At 43.7% G+C, this 15,704-nt stretch overlaps 1 protein-coding gene across 1 annotated transcript in view; it reads left to right on the plus strand.

Annotated features, from left to right (window-relative positions):
• The first annotated feature begins 8,995 nt into the window (after positions 1 to 8,995).
• Positions 8,996 to 15,704, plus strand: part of PDE9A (phosphodiesterase 9A) — a 65,330-nt gene continuing 58,621 nt past the window's right edge. The window contains exons 1-2 of the mRNA XM_089659007.1: positions 8,996 to 9,292; positions 15,330 to 15,400. Coding sequence (XP_089515133.1) covers positions 9,224 to 9,292; positions 15,330 to 15,400 — 140 coding nt within the window. The 5' untranslated portion in view covers positions 8,996 to 9,223. The remainder of the gene's footprint in view (positions 9,293 to 15,329; positions 15,401 to 15,704) is intronic.

Here is a 15,704-nt window from a genome sequence, read left to right on the forward strand (position 1 = left end):
ATGGCTGTTGAAACTGAGGTATTTAAAGGATGGAGGGGATTTCTGAGTCTGATTCCTACCTTGCTGAAATCAAGAAAAGCCTTTTTTATTTTTATTTTTATAACCTGTTGTGAAAACAGGCACACCAATCCCAGAAATCACTCTCGTATTCTGGCCTTTTACCAAAGAGATCTTGACCAGAATCTGACCTAAAGTGCTTATAAAGCTCTGGTATTGGCCTTAGCCATTCTTTATCAGTGGGGGGAGGTCTGTCTCTCAAAGTACTTATGCATTGGTGGACAAAGGATGTTCAAAAGCAGTACAACTGTCAGGCTGATAATTAGCAACAAAGCTAATGATGGACCTAACAGACATGGGGGAGGATCTATGCCTGAGACTGACTCTAGATAAGACTGCATCCCCACCTAAGAAGGCAACCTGTCTTCACAGTTGAGGGGAGGACATGAAGAATGGTATGATTTCTCACCTTAAATAAAATTCACCAACCAGAGGCGAAATGACTCAACAGGGAAGGAAGTACCAAACTATAGAGACAAAGCACGAGGTGGGACAACCTCAAACCACTATGGGTTGCAAAAATAAATTTCCATTCGGGGAAAAATTGATATCCAAAGTAGAACTTGGTGCCAGAAAAAGGATCTGGAAAAAAATCCTTGTAAGGCAAGACAAGCTGGTCCAGTCTGAAGATCCTAAGCTACTACTTGCCTGATCCCAAGAAATGAGGACTCTACCTCAAGAGGGGGTAGCACCTGCCAGTGAAAATGGGTTGTTAATGAGGGATGCCAGCTGCTACCCAGTAGAAGCTTAGAGATAAGTATGTCCTCTACTGGCCTATTGCTGTTCCTAATAAAATGGGTATAGAGCACAGTTTGATCATTTCAAAAGTTTTAACATGCACTCAGGTGAGTCCTGCATGTAGGAAAACAACAAGTAGTAGAAAAGTCTTTGCATGTGTAGGGGCTTTGAAAGGCTGAGAAAAAAAGGCTGCAACGCCCATGTGTTTACACCACATCGATAAGGGCCAAAATAGTGTCTTGTATAATGTAATGACAGAAGACTGCAGTTCCTCCAAAACAACCGAGTGCCTAGTACAAAAGTTTCTTACTTGCGACACTTAGAGACATTACTAGTTAAGAGCATCAAATACAGTAAAGGCGTTTAGGGAGGAAAACCACCTCTTTTCTTCAATGCTTGAGCAGCCAACATTAATAGCATTACAACAATGCGCTGAGGTACCTGTGTTAAGGCTTGATGAAGACTTGTGTATCCTGACAGTACTAAGGGCGACGACTGCTCAAGCCCTGAAGACAGAAGTCTTTTCCCCCCGAAAAGCGTTGGCTGTATTGGATGCTCATAACCATTACTTTCAAACAGTCCATTAAGTGAGATGAACTTTTGTACCAGGCGTTTCTCACTACACATCAAAGGATTTACCATGTGGCAAGCCTTTGTTGCTATCGGAGGAGTAGGACTAGAACAGGGTTCACCACACTATACTTTATTTTCTATTTCAATAGTTTTTATTGGATTTTTAACATGAAAAATAGGTAAGCATTAAGTTTGCCCACGCAGGGACTAGCAGTGGTATGTACAATGAAAGTAATACAGAAAAACAAAAGACATTAGATGTCAGGAAAAAACTGACACAATAATAACTCAATACACATTACAGGGAATGAAGAATTAGAAGGGTCCCCTTCGCAACAGCGAGGCATCCCCGGGATCCATCCAGACCCATATAAGCTTACCATCTGCAGCTCATGTAGATACAAGTAGGGAAGAAAATTAAACCAAAAGGAAAAGACAGACTAGGAGAAACGGTGGAGCGACTGATAGGAGGAGTTGCACATCTATGAAATGGAAATATAGGGAAAGTAACAGAAAGGGAAATTAAAAAAAGGGGGGGGGGGGGGGGGAGTTGGCAGAAGAAGGAGAAATGGACTTGGGAGCATCTGGACCACCTGTCAAAGTAGGCCCAAGCTAGGTGGAGGGAGGGTGGGAAAGCCGCGGTTCCCAGATTTTGAGAAGCTAATTCTGAGAATCATTTCGAATACCAGACATCTGTTCATTGAGCATCAGAGCAGTCATGCAATCTCGCACCCCCTGGATGGGGTCTGGTACTTTTTTCCAGGCTTGGGTTATCGTTCTGGTGGCTGACAGAAAAAGATAGGCAAGCTTGTGGTGGACAAACAGGCCTGGTATGGGACAGTGTAATAGGGCAAACTTGGCCTCCCTGCGTAACGTTAGATGAAACATGGTATAGAGGGGGCCAAATACACGGGACCAAATCCCAACCAATTTAGGGCATGTCTACCATGTATGTTTACATCACCCTGATGGCCACAACCCCAAAAGTGATCAGAGAGGTGTAAAGGACTGAAATAAGGCGCAGGGAACCAGGGCAATGCTGGTAGATATGTTCAAAGGTAGATTTCTGGAATGGGAAGTGAACCAGTGCTGTAGTTGGGGTAATCGAAATAACTCCCAACTGAGTGATGTCATGGGTCTCCTGAAGGGAGGTCCATGTAGAAAAGGACCTGTAAGTTAGAAAGTGTCGAATGTGGGAGAATCCATTGGCCACCCACCAAGAAAATGCCTGTGACCATGTAAGCCCAGTGGAAAAATAGGATTGTTAGTTATGAGAAGCAAGAAGGGTGACATAAGACCACCAGAGTACCACACATAGTCCCATACTTGTAGGCTATGATGCATAAACAGACTCAATGTAGCAGGGCGGTGGTTAGATGGAAACCAAAGAAGCCTTGACATGGCAACGAGGGCACAATTGGAGAGCTCCAGAAGAACCCAAAAAGGAACATCAGCAGAAGCATGAAGCAAGGGCAGCCTGGTAATATTTAGTTATATTCGGGACCCCTAGGCCCCCCTGTAGCCTATGCACAAAAAGGGTTGCTGTAGAGACTGTGGCCCAAATAAAGCGCAGGATCCTATTCTGGAGTAATCAGAGAAAATGTGATGGAACCCACACTGGTAGAGTGCGAAAGTCATATAATAGTCATTTTCACAGAATTGATCCGACCTATCCAGGACAAATGCCGGAACTGTCAAGATTGCATAAGAGTAGATAAGGAGCGAAACAGCGAATAATAATTAGCAACGAATAAGAAGGAGTCAGGTGGATGCCTAGATAATCAAGTGAGGACGATGCACACTTGAAAGGATACTATACTGTATTTTCATCATGGATCTGCTTCTTTGAAGGAAAATGCATATTACAGTATCCATTAGAACATATTTCTACTTCTATTCAAAACAAAAATAAAGAGAGACTGTCAGGAGTCAGATTTGGTCACTGCGACCGGCAGCTCTACTTTTTGTAGGGCCACAGGGAGATCAGAGATTGACTTGACAGAGGAAGGTGCCAAGGAACACCTAGAGCCTCTGTGGTCAGCATCTCAGAGGAATTGGTTGAATTTGGCCACAGTCTTGTTTGACTGCAGTAGAGGCCCATTTCTGAAAAGTAGGGGACTCAGTCTCACCTGGAGTTAAGTGGGACTCCGATGGGGTAGACCTTATAACCATAGGGTCAGAGGATTGCAAATGTCAGTGCTATCAGAGGGTACAGAGCTCACGTCCCTAGAACTGTTTGGAGAGTGAGTTTAAGCTGTAGGTCACACTGCAGCAGAACAGCCTCTGTGTGGCGGTAGGCTAACTAAGCTCAGGGTGCAAGGCAAGGCCTCAGGTACTCACAAACCTAGGCAGTTGATGGCTGATGAAGGTCTGGAAGCCAGAGGTAATCAAGATCACAGTAGATGAGCAGTAGGAACAGACCTAAGATTGGAGTTCTGTGTTTCTCTTGCAAAGCCTTCAGTGGGATGACACGGATTGGCAGGAAAGAGCATGATACACTCCACCCAGAAAATGGTGTTAGCACTCAATTCCTCAGAATTAACCCCTTCCAAGGTTAAACTGGAACCCAGTCCCTAAAGGTCACATTCAGGAGGTCAGAGGATTCTGCATCCTCCTAGAGCAGAAAGAAAACTCCTCCTACGAGCTTTAACCAGTGCTCTGCTGAACACTGATAGAAGTTACAAGACTGCTATATACTGCTGATGAGAAAAGGTATTTAGCAGTTTATATTTACTAAAATAATTGCATTTCCATATTCTGTGTACTGCGGGAGACCAGATATAGTGAATGCAGGGTCCTGGGTTTAGTAACACTTTGAGGCAGTAGCAACAAGTAGTAGCAGTAACAGCAGTAACTTCTTTAGAGCTCCAAAGCACTGTCCCTTTAAGTAGTAGTGGACAGATGGACGAACCTCTTGTATTCCGGTATTCCCTTTGCTAAACCCACAGCTGACTTCCTAGCACCAGAGGGGGTTAATTAGCACACAGTCTTTAAGATCTTTAGGGATATCTGTGCTCACAAGGCCCAAGAGCAACTGGACGCCTTCCTCCGTGATACCAGACCAGATCTTCAGGAGACAGACCCTCGGTCATCATAGTAGAACCCAGGTTTCAGCAATTCAGGTAGCCCACCTGAGGCCTATGGCAGAAACTGCCTGAAAGGGCAACGTGCCCTCTTCTAGGCTTGGCCAGAGTTCTGTGTGCTCACCATATATAGTTACCAGGAGGAAGCTAGACAGACTAGTAGCATCTGAGCTCACAGAGCAGACCTTACTAGATGTTCACAGCTCACTCAGTACAGTGATTGTCACGTACCTGATTGGAGACTGAAATGACGAGGTCGGCCTCACTTGTGTCACTAGCCCTGACCCCACTGGAAGTGGAACAGAGGGTGTCTAGGGACCAGGGGAACAAGAGCGCCAGCAGATGTTGTTTGCAGCTCTTGCAGTTGGAGACTTTGGAAGACTGATGAACCTCCAATTCAGGATTAGTAGTGATATTTAGAGCTGGTATGGTAGATTGCCAGGTGTGCACCAGAGTAAGACAGGAAGCTGGGATGGGAGACAGGAGCAATCTCATAGCCGGGGTCATCAACGGGTGGACAGCGAGGTACCAAATCTTAAGCAAGCCAAAGTCAGGAGTAGAGCCGAAGTCAGGAACAAGTATCAAGCAGGAGCGTAATCAGAGTCAGGTCAGGAACAAGCCGGGTCAGCAACAAGGAAATCACACAGGAACAAGCAGGAAATGGGGAACAGCTGAAGACCAGTCAGCACTCAGCACAGGCAGAGGCACCTTTTAAATAGTCGTTCTGGCGCCAATCTTCGCCGTGCGTGTGCGCATGCGTGTGTGTGATCGCGCATTTCTGTACACATGCACACGTCTATTCGCCAGCCGTCTCACGGGAAATCCCTTACAGTGATCTAACTATACTTTTAATTAGAAGTAATTACAGCCACTCTGCCTACAGAGTGACAACTGGATTTACCTATCAAAAACATAACTAATCCTATCTACCTAATCCTAGCACCTTCCTTGGAGGGTGCTACAAATATATTTTGTTCTTTACATCTTTTATGACTTGGGCTACAAGAGGCACCATGATGATCTTGTCTGCATATTCATGCATCCCCTGAACACCAGCTTACTTGGATATACTTTTACTTTTATATACTGTACAGTTAATTGACTTCCAGGATCTAGGTGCTATTTTTGAAAGAAGAGCCCCTTGGGCTATTCTTGACACTGGTGGAGAAACTTGGACTTGGCTTTCGTGAGTAGAAGTTGCTCTACATCCAGTGGCTTTCTGTTTATATCCTTCGTAGCACAAGCTGTGTAATTATGTACAGAGAAGGTGCACATTTTCTGCTATTGGTTGGTTCCATTCCCGGTTGTGGCTCATTAGAAACGACTGACCTTTCAAGTCTCTCGGGAGCTTGAGGTGATGAGGTTTACATCTCGTTACAGCTTGTCTAATTGTTGCTAGATGGACTAACGAGATTTGTAAATGGGTTTTCAAGAGAAGAAGCGGTTATTTCTAGTACATCTGTGTGAGCCATTCCTCTGGAGAATATGCATTTATAGATCCAAGGCTTGTTTATAAACCAAAGGTTTAAAAAAAAATGGTAGTATTTCCTGTGGAAAGTTAAATTTTTCACAAAAAAAACATTTTTAATTTTTGCTTTTGTTCCGTACTAAGATGGAAACTACAGATGGAAACCAGAGGAAGCGCTTCAACTGATCCTGATCTCTCACACACCAGCAATAAATCTGTATTGCTGGGCCCTGGGTGACTTTATTATCTCCATAATTGCTTCTGCTGAGGAATGGCTGGTTGTTAGGCAGAAGACAATTGTAACAAATGGGTTCCTTTGAGTTGGCGAACTAATTGGAAGCAGCGCACTCCGTGTGGCTGATGCTTTATCTCAACAGATATTGGGACACAGAGTTTGTCTCATGTTGGCTATCTAATTGGTTTTGTTTTGGCCTCAAAAGAAACATCTGGATTTCACTGCTTAAAGTGAACATTTCAGAAACTTGTCTCTATGAATGCATTTCTGACATGCCACAGTATACAGCAACAGTACCATTCTTCACAAATCTCCACCTTTAATTATTTAAAATCAGCCTTTGAGCTCCACATCCAACAATGCCTAAGCTAAGATTAAAACCAGCAATAGATGATGTGATATTTTGTCCTACTACCATGGGAAACCTTAGATTGTACGCCCCTTGAGGGTTAGGGACTGATGTGACTGTACAATATTATTATTTTTTTTTTTTCAGGTACTTATGTAGCGCCATCAATTTACACAGCACTTTACATATATATTGTACATTCACATCAGTCCCTAACCCTCAAGGGGTGTACAATCTAAGGTATATGTAAAGTGCTGCGTAAATTGACAGCGCTATATAAGTACCTGAAATAAATAAAAATAAAATATAGAGCTGCTGGCAATAATTGCATAAAAAAAAATTACAGGCTGGTTGTACCCAAGTCGTACAACAATTGAAGTGGGTACAATCAACCTGCCCATAGATGGTTCGAATCTCGGCCGGTCCCCGCTGAACCGACTGAGATTTGAACCATCTATGGCCAGCTTAAATTGATTCTAAAAGCATATTTAAAAGAAAAAATGTTAAATAACAAACATATCTATACTTACCTTCTCTGTGTAGTGGTTTTGCACAAAGCAGCTCGGATCCTCCTCTTCTCATGTCCCCTGCAGGCTCTCCTGGCTCCTCCCTCCTTTCAGGGGCCCCCACAGCAAGCAGCTTGCTATGGGGGCACCCGCTGCTCCGTGTGTCAATTCACACATGGAGCCGCGGCTCAGCCCCGCCTCCTCTCTCTTCTCATTGGCTCACTTGCTGTGATTGACAACAGCGGGAGCCAATGACACATACTGCTGTCTCAGCCAATTAGAAAAGGGTATCCCTGGATAGCTGAGAATCCATTGCACATCACTGGATCGAGAGGGGGCTTAGGTGAGTATTTAGGGGGCGGGGAGGATGCTGCACACAGAACGTTTTTTCCCTTCATGCATAGACTAGGTAAAAAACTTTCTGCCTGTACAACCCCTTTAAGTCATCAGTCTGCTGCAGGCACAAGGGAGCATTTCCTCGGTCTCCTCTTACCCATTAGCTGTAATTCAGGCATATATGAAAGACAGAATTTAATTCAGATTTGTAGTCATGAACAGGGGCGGACTGACAACTCATGGGGCCCCCGGGCAATAAGAGATCATGGGGCCCCTGTGTCCTTGCTCACACTCAAACCACACCCTGATGTGAATGTATAATACATGCTGTATGTAAAGCACTGCGTAAATTGACAGCACTATATAAGTACCATAAATAAATAAATAACAGTATACAGCAGACATATTCTGGTCTCTCTGATGGAGTCCATAAGGGTGAAACGCAGAGCAGCTTCAAGGCAGGATGTATTAACAGCCTGTTGGATCTGCAGTAAAGTTGCTTTTACTTCAGTTGATTTAGTTGAGGACTGAATTGTCCAGTGCTTATCTGCTCCTGTCCTAATTTATGATGCTGGTTTGCTCTGGAATGTGCGCACATAAAGAAACTCACACTGACACGTTTGGTCTGTGAAAACCTCTCTCTAATTTATTGAAATGAAACCATGAGTTTATATATGAAAAATGATGCGAACATCACGTGATAACAGCATAAGCATTATATTAGTCTTTGATTGGTCACTTTACACGAAAACAATCTCCGTCATGGTATAGGTGTGATCTTCTTCCAAGTCTTATCTTATAGAAAGAAAAAACATTCCTTTGTCTTCGAAATCACACGGTGGGAGGGGGTCGGTGCGTGTGAGCAGACATTTCTTAAGCAAGGATTTCTTAAAGCACCACAAAGCCCAGCAGGCAGAAAATATTCACACAACATATATATTCATGCTAAACATTTATAAATATGAAGAAAGAAATAGTATTAAAGTATAAAAGTAAATATGTATAAAAATGTGTATAAAAAAGTGTATATATATATATTCAATAGGAAACGAAATAGGCATTTTACCAAATCCATCACACAGTGATGTCACCGGTGTGCGGCTTGTCATTTCTTTGACACTCAGCATATTGAACAAGGACGCACTTGAGGGCAAGCACCTGGGATTTCTTTTTTTTGGACAGTGTGCAAGATTTGGGCACTTGGAGTCGTGTTATCCTCTATACTCTCTACTAACCGCTGAGCTAACCCGTCATGCGAATCCTTTGTCATTAAATGTTTATTTGTAAAACAAATATTGTATATAATTAAAAAAAAAAATAAAAGTATAGCTGAAATTAAAAAAAATATTACATTTGACCCAAAACTGACAAACCCAGAGGACCACAATCAACTGTGTTATCCTAAATATGTATTCTGTGACAGGTTTTAATTGACTGCAGTGGAGAATGGAGATAATTTATTACTGTTCAGGACATGTTAGATGTATTGTGCTTCAGATGTGCACTAGAGGGAACTGACCTGTATCTCCGGATCCTGAAGCAGATGCTGATTCTGTGGAAAGCGGAGAATGCCTAGGTCCCAGGTGTCTGTATTGATAGGGCCTATAACACCCTCTCTGCCATGGCAACCAGATGCATTGGAGGAGCTAGGCTGCAAATAATGACACCTTTTCTCTCTACCCCTTTTAAGTGCCTCTGCCATGCTAATGATGAGTGATCAAAGCCTCAATAATCACTAGGAACTGGAAGTGTGAGGTCACCACCTCCTCTATTTTTTCTGTTCTTTATCTGGAGATAATCGGATTCTGAGGCTTCCTGGAGTTTTACAGATCTGTGGAAGCGAAAATTGAGAAGAATATCACAAGATTTGTTCAAGCGATGGGATCGGCAGCTTCGACACACAGACAGAAGACAATCTACGTGGAGGTGGACGGCAAAGTGCAGAAGGTGAGTACAGAATATTCTTTGAAAACTTTTGATGGCAAAATGTTATATTGGTCACCGTTGAAAAGAGATTGACAGCTTAAGGTAGCCATTCTCAACCGTTTTACCCCAGAGAAACCCTTGAATTTTCAGGTCTCGAGGAACACTTGCTAAAATAAATTCATTGGGTGTTTATGGGAAAATGCCTCCTTACATTGATGATCAGTGGGAAGAATGTCCAACCTTACAGTGGTGGTAAGAATGCCATGTTCATAGCAGCTAAAAATATTATTGATGTCATGCTGTTGGCTCTTCCAAGTGGTGTTAGATCTGGAACTATGCAAGCACCATTGGATGGGAGGTCATTCAGACACAGCTCAAGGGACCCCTAGCAACCTCTGGAGAAACCCTGGCTGAGAATGGCTGCCTTAAGCCAACCATTCTCAACCAGGGTTCCGTGGAACTCTGGGGTTTCTCCAGAGTTTGCTAGGGGTTCCTTGAGCTGTGGATGACTGACCTCCCATTTGATGGTGCTTGCATAATCCCAGTGCCAACACCACTTGACAGAGCCAGTTGCATGACACCATGACTGCAAGTGAGGCATCCTTGCTACTGGCCATTGATGGGGCACTTTTCCCACTAACAGCTTAAAGCAGTCTTTTTCAACCATTTACCCCAGAGAAACCCTTGAAATAATATTCAGATCTCGAGGAACACTTGCTAAAATAAATTCATTGGGTGTTTATGGGAAAATGCCTCCTTACATTGATGATCAGTGCAAAGAATGTCCAACCTTAGAGTGGTGATAAGAATGCCATGTTCACAGCAGCTAAAGAGAACATTGGTGTCATGCTGTTGGCTCTGCCAAGTAGTGTTAGATCTGGAACTATGCAAGCACCATCAGATGAGAGGTCAAACATACAAGATTCAAGGGACCCCTAGCAACCTTTGGAGAAACCCTGCTTGAGAATTGTTGGCTTAAGGCAACTATTCTCAACCAGGGTTCTATGGAACTCTGGGGTTTCTCCAGAGGTTGCTAGGGTTCCATGAACTGTGGCTGACTGACCTCCCATCTGATGGTACTTGCATAATTCCAGTGCCAACACCACTTGACAGAGCCAGCTGCATGACACCATGACTGTAATTGGCCAGCAATGCAAGGGGCATTTTTCCCACGAACAGCCAATTAATTGGATTAACAGGGGTTTTCCAAGACCTAAAAATTATCATCTCAAGGAACCCCTAGCAACCTTTGGAGGAACCCTAGTTGAGAATTGCTGGCTTAAAAGATATCTATCCCATAAATAAAAAATGTGTAATATATTGCAGCTTACAAGTCCTTGCATGTGGTGGCAGCATTCGTTTTAATTTTTTTAACAGGTAATGTTCATTGGATTTTAAAGACAGTACAACAAACAACAGTGGAATATATTTGAAAAAATCCAGAAATGTATTAAATTACATAATATCACATGACACATATGGAAAGATGTAAACAATAGTAAAGGGTCCTACATTTAGGTTGACAGGCAGCATCACAGAGTGATGTCATTAGAGCCATCCAAAAAGAAGAGGAAAAGATGAGGGTGAAGACTGCATAGCTGCAAAAATGTTGAGAACTGAAGGATGATCACCAGGGGCGCACTGACCATTCGAGCACTCGGGCACTACCGGGGTCAGTAGGGGGCCCCATGAGATGCCCCTGGTACCTTTCCTTGGCTTTTTCATAGGCTTTTTTGGGTGTGGGTAAGGACACAGGGGCCCCATGATCCCCTATTGCCCGGGGGCCCCATGAGTTGGCAGTCCGCCCCTGATGATCACTATCTCCAGTGAAATCAAAGAGGGATCAAGAAGAGATGAGAGAAAACAGAGTAATGGAAATTAAGAGAGAGGTAAAAGGGGAAAGAGGGGGAAGGATAAAAGAGAAAGGGAAAATGGGGAAACATTTGTTTAAATATTTAGGTTTCAGGGAACCCCTACTAAAATAAATTCAGCCAAGGTTTGGGCGTCGGATGTTGGAAGAATGTCACCTTTACGGACAGCTAAAAAGATCTCTGTTGTCCTGCCACTGGCTTTACCAAGTGGCATTAGACCTGGAACTATGCTGGAACCATCATATGGAAGGTCAATCAGCCATAGCTCAAGGAACCCCTAGCAACCTCCGAAGCAACCTTAGCTGGGAATTGCTGCCTTAAAAGATATCTATATCCAAAATGAAAGAAATGTATTCAATTGCAGCTTACCAGTCCTTGGATGTGGTGGCTGCATTCATTTTCATTTTTCAGGCTAAGAACATTTTCAGCAAGTATGGAAAATATCTATTGACCTTGCTGGAAATGCAGTGTCCTTGTCACTTACTGTGCATTGACCTGTTAGCACAAACAGTGTTATTTTCCTTCCAAGTTAGCGTTTTTAAACCACTAATGTATAAGAATTTAGAGAGATTTGGACTTTCTGGGGTCCAAATCAGAATAGCTTAATATGACCACCATGGCTCCCTCCATAAATGCACTCCACTGCATGAGGTGTGATAGTGTAATTCCCAGAATGCCGGTGGCGTAGCACTATGGTGGTGAGTCATAAAGTCATTCGCTCTCAAGTCTGTTCTGACATGTTCTAAATTGCACGCTCCTGGGTCGCAGACCAGTGGAATCAGTCTTTACGGAGTAGTGGAAGAAACAAAACGTATATGTGTTGTGCTGTTTGCAGGAGGAATCTGGAGCAGCAGATTAACATCAAACTTTGTGTGAAAACCGGCAAAAGTGCAAGTGAAACGTTAGCTCTGTTATAGCAGGCTTATGGTGAACATTCCATGAAGAAATCTAGTGTTTTTTAATGGCATAGGCGGTTTAAGGCGGAGCAGGAAGATGTCCTCAGTGATTCAAGAAGTGAGCAGCTAAAAACACAAAATATGGATGCAAATGTGGACAAAGGTTATGGGTATCTGGAGGAGAAGACTGAAACTCTTGCCTGACAAGTGGACTCTCCACCATGACAATGCTCCTGCACATGATGCATTAAGTGTCCGCAAGTTCCTAGTCTGGAAATCCATTTGTCCAACCACCTTATTCCCCCAACTTTTAGCACCCTGCAACTTTTGGTTGTTTCAAAAAAAATGCTTTAAAAGGACACAGATTTGATGACATTCTGGACATCCAATGTGCCGCAACAAAGGTACTGAGCAGTGTTCTGGAAAACGAATTTCAGGAATATTTCCAGCATTGGCACAGTTGTCTAGAAATGAACGTCACTTCACAAGGTGATATAATTGAAGGTAACAACAGCTGCTAGTGCAGGAGTCTCCAGACTTTCTACACAAAAGACCAGTTTACTGTCTTTCAAATTTTAGGGGGGGCTGGACTGTGGCCAGTGGGAAAAAGAAAATGTCCTGGCAACAGTGGGAGTACACAATGCACCATCATTGGCATTAGGGGGAGTAATAGTTCCCTTTCATTGGTAACAAAGGGAGGAATAGTGCCCCATCGTTGGTATCAGTGAGAGGAATAGTGCCCCATCATTGGTGTCAGTGGGAGGAATAGTGCACCATCATTGGTGTCAGTGGGAGGAATAGTACCCCATCATTGGTGTCAGTGGGAGGAATAGTGCCCCATCATTGGTATCAGTGGGAGGAATAGTGCCCCATCATTGATATCAGTGGGAGGAATACTGCCCCATCGTTGGTATCAATGGAAGGAATAGTGTCCCATCATTGGTGTCAGTGGGAGGAATAGTGCACCATCATTGGTATCAGTGGGAGGAATAGTGCCCCATCATTGGTATCAGTGGGAGGAATAGTGCCCCATCATTGGTATCAGTGGGAGGAATAGTGCCCCATCATTGATATCAGTGGGAGGAATACTGCCCTATCGTTGGTATCAATGGAAGGAATAGTGTCCCATCATTGGTATCAATGGAAGGAATAGTGTCCCATCATTGGTATCAGTGGGAGGAATAGTGCCCCATCATTGGTATCAGTGGGGGGAATAGTGCCCCATCATTGGTATCAGTGGGAGGAATAGTGCCCCATCATTGGTATCAGTGGGAGGAATAGTGCCCCATCGTTGGTATCAATGGAAGGAATAGTGCCCCACCATTGGGGTCAGTGGGAGGATTAGTGTCCTATCATTGATGTCAGTGGGATGAATACTGCCCCATCATTGGTATCAGTGGGAGGAATAGTGTCCTATCATTGATGTCAGTGGGAGGAATAGTGCCCCATCATTAGTCTCGGTGGGAGGAATAGTGACCCATTATTGGTGTCAGTGGGAGGAATAATGCCCCATCATTGGTATCGGTGGGAGGAATAGTGCCCCATCATTGGTATCAGTGAGAGGAATAGTGCCCCATCATTGGTGTCAGTGGGAGGAATAGTGCCCCATCATTGGTGTCAGTGGGAGGAATAGTGCCCCATCATTGGTATCAGTGGGAGGAATAGTGCCCCATCATTGATATCAGTGGGAGGAATACTGCCCCATCGTTGGTATCAATGGAAGGAATAGTGTCCCATCATTGGTATCAATGGAAGGAATAGTGTCCCATCATTGGTATCAATGGAAGGAATAGTGTCCCATCATTGGTATCAGTGGGAGGAATAGTGCCCCATCATTGGTATCAGTGGGGGGAATAGTGCCCCATCATTGGTATCAGTGGGAGGAATAGTGCCCCATCATTGGTATCAGTGGGAGGAATAGTGCCCCATCGTTGGTATCAATGGAAGGAATAGTGCCCCACCATTGGGGTCAGTGGGAGGATTAGTGTCCTATCATTGATGTCAGTGGGATGAATACTGCCCCATCATTGGTATCAGTGGGAGGAATAGTGTCCTATCATTGATGTCAGTGGGAGGAATAGTGCCCCATCATTAGTATCGGTGGGAGGAATAGTGACCCATTATTGGTGTCAGTGGGAGGAATAGTGCCCCATCATTGGTATCGGTGGGAGGAATAGTGCCCCATCATTGATATCAGTGGGAGGAATAGTGCCCCATCATTGGCGTCAGTGGGAGGAATAGTGCCCCATTATTGGTATCAGTGGGAGGAATAGTGCCCCATCATTGGTATCAGTGGGAGGAATAGTGACCCATCATTGGTATCAGTGGGAGGAATAGTGACCCATTATTGGTGTCAGTGGGAGGAATACTGCCCCATCATTGGTATCAGTGGGAGGAATAGTGCCCCATCATTGGTATCAGTGGGAGGAATAGTGACCCGTTATTGGTGTCAGTGGGAGGAATACTGCCCCATCATTGGTATCAGTGGGAGGAATAGTGTCCCATCATTGGTATCAGTGGGAGGAATAGTGCCCCATCATTGGTATCAGTGGGAGGAATAGTGCCCCATCATTGGTAACAAAGGGAGGAATAGTGCCCCATCATTGGTGTCAGTGGGAAGAATAGTGCCCCATCATTGATATCAGTGGGAGGAATAGTGCTCCATCATTGGTATCAGTGGGAGGAATAGTGCCCCATCATTGGTGTCAGTGGGAGGAATAGTGCCCCATCATTGATATCAGTGGGAGGAATAGTGCCCCATCATTGGTATTAGGGGGAGAAATACTGCCCCATCATTGGTATCAATGAGGAATAGTGGCCTGTCATTGGTGTCAGTAGGAGGAATAGTGTCGCATTGATGGTATCAATAGAAAGAATAGTGCCCCATCTTTGGTGTCAGTGGGAGGAGATATGCTGCACTGTTGCTGACAGTGGGAGGAATAAGGCTCCAAGGGCCAGATAAAAGCAAGCAGATAGCTGCATCCACCCCCAGGCCACTGTTTGGAGACCACTGCACTAGAGTATAGGTAAGCAAACCTATTTTACAGTACATTCCGGGAATTAAATTGTCACAGCTCGTATATAGAGTGGAAGGACTAAGCATAGCTACCCATATAGCCAGGACACCTCCATACTGGTCATCTGCAATATACACATTTTTGTTTTTGCGTTTAAATACACTATAACGTGTTGCAAGGCTATTTTTATTACCATTTACCCTTGTTCTCCCATTTGTTTTTGCCCTTCCTGATCTCATATCTATGTATAATTATATAATTTGACAATTCGCAGGTCATTTTCGGTCAGCAGAGCAGTTCGAATGTGATGAAACGTCTTCTGTGTGCTTCCGCTGGACTTCCATGGTAATCCAATGTATATGTACCAGATAATGTAACACCTAAAAAAGTTGCTAGCTGTGTTGTATCATGTAGGCCATAGAAGGTAATTAGAAAGTAAAAAATATACGGCTTACCTTAAATTTGGCTAATTGAATATATTTTCAGGTTCAAGCTTTGGAAAACACTTCCCACATGGAAGAAAAATATATTTGAAATATATTTTAAAGATATTCTTCTCAAATATATTGACATATATTTGAAATACTACAATTCTGGCCATATTCAATATATTTCAAAATATATTTCAATAAATAAATATATATATATA

This window comes from Staurois parvus, unplaced genomic scaffold, assembly GCF_062004578.1.
Source record: "Staurois parvus isolate SC_StPar_1 unplaced genomic scaffold, SC_StPar_1.0 ptg001122l, whole genome shotgun sequence".
NCBI classification, from domain to species: Eukaryota; Metazoa; Chordata; class Amphibia; order Anura; family Ranidae; genus Staurois; species Staurois parvus.